At 57.6% G+C, this 7,577-nt stretch overlaps 1 protein-coding gene across 1 annotated transcript; it reads right to left on the minus strand.

Moving 5' to 3' along the window:
* Positions 1-1,650: 1,650 nt before the first annotated feature.
* Positions 1,651-7,123, minus strand: SOST (sclerostin). Its single transcript, XM_035027437.1, has 2 exons — positions 6,690-7,123; positions 1,651-3,750 (listed from the first exon to the last, which is right to left on the minus strand). The coding sequence occupies exons 1-2, from the start codon at positions 6,907-6,909 to the stop codon at positions 3,329-3,331; spliced, it is 642 nt and encodes a 213-aa protein (XP_034883328.1). The 5' UTR covers positions 6,910-7,123; the 3' UTR covers positions 1,651-3,328.
* Between the last annotated feature and the right edge of the window lie 454 nt (positions 7,124-7,577).

The following is a 7,577-nucleotide window of genomic DNA, read 5'->3' on the forward strand; positions in this document are numbered from 1 at the left end:
TTCCCCACCCCCCTATGCTGCCTGGCACATGGCGAGGACTCAGTACATGTTGAGGAATGTGGCCGATCGAGCCTCATGCCCCCACGAACACAGCCGTGCACCTTCAGCCCCAGTGCCTTTGCTTGGGCCACACCCCCTGCTTAGAACCCTGTGCCACCTTCTCCACCAGGCGAACTTCTAAGCAACACCCACTTCTGTGAAACCTTCCCGAAGAGTTTCCCCTCATTCCTACCACAAAGTGAATTACTCCTGCGCTTGATCCCCTAACACTCTGTACAGACAATGTGACCTGATGACTTGCCCACGTGCCCACCAGGTTCTGAGCAGCTCGAGTGAGCGTCAGAACAGGAACTGATCCCACATCGGGCTGTGGGTGAACATTTAACCCCTGGGTGCCCCAGTTTCCTTAGATCCAAACACAAGCCTGGCTCCAGAGCCCATGTCCCCATCCTTTGTACCACATGGCCTCTGGGGGCTGGGCCATGTATCCATTTCCTACCTGTTCTCACTCCCAGCTCTGAGACACTCCTCTCCGTGCGTGGATTCCCTGAAGGCTCTCGCTGGGGCCTCCTGGGGGCCTAGAGACACAACACCCACTGACAACTATCAGAAACTTGCCGGTGATGATAAGGAATTTAGGAGGATTCATTGGGAGTTAAAGTGAAAAGGCTTCGGGGCTGGGGAGGGCTTTGGGGTGGGGTTACCCCAAGAGGGGCTGGACTGGATTCAAAGCTTTGACTCATCTCTCCCTGTGGCGATTGAAGAGTATTTCTTGCGTGTCAGCCGTGAGACACCTTGGTGAGACAAGACCGAGAGAAGGACAAGACATTGTCCCTGTTCGTGATCTTACATTTTCACCGGGGAGGCATACAATTCACTTTTGGGAAAACACTTGATGGAGCCGCCTGGGAGCTGGAACTGAGTTGTACGTGGCTTGTGTCGGTCTCAGCACTGAGCAGGGCTTGGCCAGGTGAGACACACGATCCACGAACGAATATTGAATGGAAGACGTAGAATCAGCAACCGAGGTCGTGGCACGGACAAAGGGGCTGGGGCATCTGAGGAAAGCTCAGCAGGGATTGCAACATCCCTGGAAGGTTCAGGCTCCGAGGTGACCAGGAACGTGAACCCTAAAGCAAGAGCAGGAGTCGTTGGGGGTGGTCTGTAGGCATGGGGGTAAACTAAGGCGGGGACGAGTGTAGCAGGAGAGCGTGGCCCCTTGGGCATCAGGAAGGAAGTTTGGTAGAGCGGGGTGGGGGTGGGGCTGGGAAGCAAGCAGGGGAAGGACCCTCGCGTCAGGGTGAGAAGCCAGAACTCAATCCTGGGCAAGAAGGAGCTGTGGAAGGATTGCGAGCAGGGGTGTGGCACGATGAGAACGGTGTTTCTGGAAGACAGTGTGGAGGGCTGGCTGCTTGAGGGAGACCAGGCTGAAGTTATGACAACAGCCGCGGCGAAGGAATGAGGTCTAGGTTTGGAAGGGAAGGGACAGACGGGACTTTTCAAAGGGAGGACGTAATTGCCACAAGGGCCCCCGCGGCCCAGTCAAAGGTGCCTCCGAGGTCGAGGTCCTAGTGACCAAGAGAAGGATGTTAACTTTGACAGAATGACTGTGTGTGGTTGACAAAATGAGACCACATCCTCTCGGAAATGATTCATTGTCTTTATTAACAATGCCTCTGGACTCGGAAAGAACAGACTGGTATTTCATAAAGCAATATTAACGTTGTCATTTCTCTACAAGAAAAAACTTTTGCATAAATAACTTAAGTGAGAAAATAAATATGTAACTTAACTCTTTTTAAGAACCACGACTTTCATTCTTGTGGACAAATCCCACATGAAAGGATTGCAAAAAATGGCCAGCCCGGCAGGCTTTCATGTGGTATGTGCTTCTGTTTAAAAAAAAAAAAAAAAAAAAAAAAAGTTTCTTTTTTCTTTTAACAATTAAAAACTACACAGAAAGTAAGAGGTGTCTGGAAATGACTCTCAGAAAGATTCTTGGATGACAGCTAACTGGTCTTGCGGTTTTCTCAGCATATGTACAGCACTTGTAATTTTTCCCCAAGTAGTAGTATTTTAACGTAAGGTGCGCCGTCACAGGTAACAGCAGTAAGAAGCTTCTAGACAGAATCGTGTCTGTAAGTGGTAGGCAGGAGGAGGTGCCTGCAAAGGGATCTGCTGGTCTTCGAATGGGTGCTGGCTGCTCCCTTGGGCCTGTGAGCCCAGTGTCCTGGGACCTTGAGCTTCTCTGCAGAAGGTGACTATAAAATATGGCCGTGGTGGGGGGTGCTGTTCTTTCAGAATAGGGGGGTGATTTCTGTCCACGCTCTACTCCCTGCCCTACCCCCCCTCCCCCGGCCTCCCCTCCCCCGCCAGCCTTGGGACCTTCTCCTTCTCTATCCCAATTGGTGGATTTGTTTCTGCATCCTTTGAGGTGGAGGGGTCGAGGTAGGGAAACATCTGGGGAGGCCAGGCTGGAAAGAACACAGCTTCTTCCAGGATTTTGTCAGCCATAAAAAAGACTCCCCCTGCCCCCCGCCCCACCACCACACTTGTTTTTCATCTTTCTTTGTCAGATCAGAGGATTACAACTCTGAATTCTGGAGGTGATCATGGCAGTCATCCAATCCAACCTCTCTCTCTCTCCTTTGCCCATTCAAAAGGCACCCAAGGCCTTGGAATCATGTGACAGTAGATTCCTCGAGATACAAATCCCAGCCCCACCTTCATTTTCCAAAGAGGAAATGGAGGACAGACTCGGGACAGAAAGAGAAGAGTGCGGTCCAAGGTCATCCAGCAAGTTAGTGGCAGAGTCCGGACTGAGAACCCTATCTACGGACCCCAGTCCTGTGTTCTTGGCACAACAAGGCACTAAAGGCTTTATGAGGGGCAGAGGAGTGGGGGAGGAATCTTGTCGAACTTTCTTAACCAGTCGCCGGACTCTTCTCATTCCCCACCGCTCCCTTAGAACCCCTGGGCGGTGCAAGGCTTTGCTTTCCTGCCTCCCCCTGAAGTGGGACCAGCAAAGGTGGGCGGCCCCGGGGGGCGGGGCTGCGTGGCTCAGTGTGTGTGACTCTCAGCGCCCTCCCCTGCCCGGCGGGACCCCCTCGGACGCGGGGCAGTGGGGGCGGGGGCTCTTCGGGCCCTCCCCGCCCCGGGATCCGCAGGGCCTGGCCGCCTCCCGCCGAAGCCCGGGAGGTCTCCGCCCCCCGCCCGGGGTTGCAGACATTTACAAGGAGATACAAACGATCGGACCGCGCGCAGAGGGCAGAACCCCGGGCGCCTGGGCCGGGGCGCGGGTCGGGGAGCGCGGCGCGGCGGGCGGCCTCTAATAGGCGTTCTCCAGCTCGGCCTGGTTGGCTTTGGCGCCCCGGGCGCGGGGCCGCGGCTTTCGGCCCTTCTGCGGCCGCGCGGCCTCGGGCCCGAAGTCCTTGAGCTCGGACTGGTTGTGGGAGCGGGTGAGGCGCTTGCACTTGCAGGAGGCCACCAGGCGCACTTTGCGCGCGCGCGGCGCCGCGCCCCCGGGGCACAGCAGCTGCACCCGCTGCGCGCGGTAGCGGTCGGGGATGCAGCGGAGGTCGGGCCCGCTCGGGCGCCACCACTTGCCGCGGCCGATGGCGTTGGGCAGCAGGCGCGCCGGGCCGCACTGGCCCGAGCACACCAGCTCGGTGACCGGCTTGGCGCTGCGGCAGGGCCCGTCCGTCACGTAGCGGGTGAAGTGCAGCTCGCGGCAGCTGTACTCGGACACGTCTGCGGAGAGAGGGCGCGTTGAGACCAGCCCGGCTCCCTGCACGCCACCGCGCCACGCCCCGGCCTTTTCCAAACCTGCCCCTTTCCAGATGCGTGTGCCCCTGGGGATCTCTTCCGGGAAGGGCCCGGGTATCCTGGGGCGGGTGGAAAGACCCCTGGCCCACCCTTTCGCCGCGAAAACTCTGGAGCCGAGTGTCTGTTGCGGTTCAAATACCAGCTCCAACGCTGTGTGATCTTGGGCAAATCATTTAACCTCTCTGTGCTTCCTATCTGTAAAATGCGTTGTCCTAAGGAGTTAGTGAGTGAATCCATTGCATACATAATGCAGGGGACACGGTGAGCACATAGGAAGAGCTGGAAGTATAGGCTGTTGTTATGTGTTCTTCTTCTTCTCCAAGGGGGGCTTTTTCTCCCCCATATAACTTACATCCGTGTAACAGAATGCCTGGTCTAGGCAGAGTAGGTACTTGCCACACCCTTCGCATGGCCTTGGCTTCTCCTAAAGTCTTTTTCCAGCCACTTGGGAGGGATGGCGAGGGATGGAGAAAGGAGTAGGGGTTAATTGAAGGTAATAAATCAGGGCAGCTGCTGCGGAGGAGAGAGATGGAAGCGGAGGTGGGGAGGAGAAGTCATTAGACTTGAAAAGAGCCAAACGCTGCTTGTCCAACCCCCTCATCATCAGTGAGGACCAGGAGGCCTAGAGAGGGAAAAGCACTTGCCCAAAAGGCAGAGCTGGGCGTCCTCACTCCACTTTCCTGGGGCCCCGGCGCCTCTGGGTTCCCATAAGGGTGGACGCTGTGTGCCTGAGCACCCCTGGGGGAGGCTGCGCTGGGGGTGGGGGCAAAGGGCTGCCTCTTACTGCAGTGACTTCCCTACCAGAGGGGATGGAGCTCTGCCTGAAAACCTACAGGTTCAGCTGCCACGAACACTTATTAAACAGCTGCTGGGCACATCTCTTGTTTTGTGCCGTTTTAATGGATCCCGGATGGTGACCCAGCCTTGCTCCTGGGTTGGGGCGGGGGCGATTGGGCTCTGAGGCCTGGCTTGGTCCCCTGAAGACACCGCAATCAACTCTCCTACTGTGGGCTTAAACAGGTGGGAGCTTTTTATTTTATTTTATTTTATTTAGATTTTATTTATTTATTAGAGAGCGAGCGAGAGAGAAACAGCATGAGAGAGGAGAGCGTCAGAGGGAGAAGCAGGCTCCCCGCTGAGCCGGGAGCCCGATGCGGGACTCGATCCCAGGACCCTGGGATCATGACCTGAGCCGAAGGCAGACGCTCAACCGACTGAGCCACCCAGGCGCCCCTGGGTGGGAGCTTTTTAAACAGCTGGTCCTCATGTGAGCACCTGTCCGTCACCCAAGGAGATGAAAAATAGTCCTGGGACCAGAAGCAGAGAGAGGGCAGAGCTGGCCAGGCCTCCACTCCCCAGGCCTTGGAGAACAAGCATAGCAGGGGAGAGGAGGGTTTGCCTTCCTCCAGTGGCTGAGCTTCTGGTTTTTGGGCTGGCTTGGCATCCTCACCCCGGCTCCCAGGCCGCAGGGGGAGTGTGTGGAGGCGGCCTGTTTGCCCAGGGAAGGAGGCTTTTTGGGCTTTCCAAGAATAGTGCCCCCAGGTCAGGCCCTTCCTCTACAGAAGGTGACTTTGTTTTGAGCTCACAGCTTCCTTGGGGCCTGTGGCCTCTCGTGGGAGCCCAGGGAGGTGCATATTTTGTACTTGGGCCCCGTAGAGCCCAGGAAGCAGTCCCTTGAGCTTAATCGACTTTGCCTGGGGGGAATGGCAGGATGGTGAGCTCCTGTCCTCCCTTTTTGAAGACTTGAGGTCCCAGGGCTCCTGTGGGGCTGCCCCCTTTGCCAAGCCCCACATTCCCAGCTGGTTGTGGGGGGCCTGGGCAGGGGACTCCTCTCCCACCCGGACAATGACTGGAGGGCAGGGAGGCCCTCCCTCTGAAGTGTCATTCCGGCCCCACCCCCAGCCGCTCCTGCCGGCTGCCAGGCCAGCTGTGCACATCGCCCCCTAGGCTTCTCCGGGCACACCTGACCAGACGCCCAGATGTGCCCTCCACCACAGCCCTCGCTTTGTCACGAGGGTCAGGCTCCCTCCTTAGTAATGAGGCAAGGCTGGGTCTCGGGTGGGGACCTGGGAACAGATGGGGCCACCTGTGTCCACTCCCTGCACAGAGGATGCTACCTCCCCTCCAGGGCCTGGACCCAAGTTGCTACCCAGGTCGGAGGCTAAAACTCTGCCTACAACTTCCGTGCCTTCCAGTGTCAGCTCACTGGGAAGACTCGGGGCAGTGGGAGTGTCCGCTTCCCGCAGCTTTGTGGGGACTTGCTCTGGCTCTCAGTCCCCAGCACCCCCCACACAATCCCCCACCAGGGCTGTCTTGGAATGGGATCAGACTGGGGTCAAATCTCAGCTCTTTTACTCCCTACCAAGTTACTTAGTGTCTGGAGATTTCTTCACTTTCCAACTGGGAGTGCACCCCTGGGGCTCCCCTGCGGCGGATCCCGGGGGTAGGGTTCAGGTACAGCCTGGGTAGAGCATCTACCTCCAGCAGGTGCTCACAGATAGGAGGCTCCCTTGTCTGGTCCCCTGTCCAGGGATGCCAGCTGTCGGGCCTGTCTCCTATATTCTCAGGAGGGGATTCTTGGAAACTGTCTCATTTCTGAGGCTCTGAGCCTGTCCCAGAGTTGTATCCTCACCACCTCGGCCTCCTTCCTGCCCCAGGCTCCTGCTGCCAGCCCCCCCGCCAGCCTCATGCCCCCGCGCTGGATCGCCAAGGCTATTCAGGCTTGCCACCCTCCCCCGGCCTCCAGGCAAGGCCGTCCCGCCATTAGAGCTGACAGCGGCGGAGGGGCCACCCCAGTCTTCAAAACCTCCCAGAGAGAACCCTCCAGGCCCCTCGTGCGAAAAATGCTCTCCTCTCCCCCATACCTTTGGTCTCAAAGGGATGGTGAGGGGGCCTCCCTCCGTTCTCCGCCCGGTTCATGGTCTTGTTGTTCTCCAGCTCTGGCGGAGGCTCGGGGTACTCGCCCAGCTCGGGGATGATCTCTGTGGCATCGTTCTTGAAGGCCTGCCACCCCTGGCCGTCCACCACACAGAAGGCTGCATGCACCAGCAGGCAGACGAGACACAGAGCGAGAGAGAGCTGCATGGTGCCAGCCAGAGGAGGGCACCCAGCCTTCCAGTAGCACGGGCTCTGGCCTCCAGCCTGGGACACGTTTGCCTTTTTAAAGCCCCCTCTGCCTGATGCCAACCAATGAGGACAGGCTGGGGCAGGGCTGGTCCCATGTTTCTCTCAACCCAGGGGGAGGGAACGGGGTGTGCTCACGGCAAGCCCTCCCCAAAGATTTCCCAGGCACAGCAAACTCCCAAATTGCTGCTGGTGCTCCCAGGTGACCTAGAGGGAGGTGGGTGTGTGAGGCAAGCCTGCCCTCCAGCCCCTCCCACGTGCAGGCGGCTGTGGTTTTCAGATATCAAAATGAGCTCCAGCTTGTAATCTTTACCTCCTTGGGCCCCTTGGGCTTTCTCAAAAACAAACTGTGGACCAGCGTCACAAAGAAAACGACAGCTCTGAGCCCTCCGCAGGGCTGAGCCCAGCCAAGTCCCTTTCTCAGGCCAAGTTCATTCGTTATCCCACCAACAAATGGCCCAAGGGTCTATCTTTGGCCTCCACAGACCCAGGCAGAAGCAGAAGGAGGCTTTTTAAGAAATGTCATCGGTCCCAGTTCCATGAGGCTCAGCATCAATTATCCTGACCAAGATAGCCCCTTGTTGGCACTCTCTGGAAGGCAAGAGAGAAAACCGAAAGGCCACGGGGAG

Source organism: Mirounga leonina, unplaced genomic scaffold (genome assembly GCF_011800145.1).
Source record: "Mirounga leonina isolate KUSES-001 unplaced genomic scaffold, KU_Mleo_1.0 Mir_200, whole genome shotgun sequence".
In the NCBI taxonomy this organism is placed as follows: Eukaryota; Metazoa; Chordata; class Mammalia; order Carnivora; family Phocidae; genus Mirounga; species Mirounga leonina.

Excerpts from the sequence above, each read along its gene's own strand:
- SOST (XM_035027437.1), bottom strand. The coding sequence starts at position 6,909 with ATGCAGCTCTCTCTCGCTCTGTGTCTCGTCTGCCTGCTGGTGCATGCA. Across the intron at positions 3,751-6,689 it reads CCATCCCTTTGAGACCAAAG|ACGTGTCCGAGTACAGCTGC; the intron begins GTATGGGGGAGA and ends CTCTCTCCGCAG.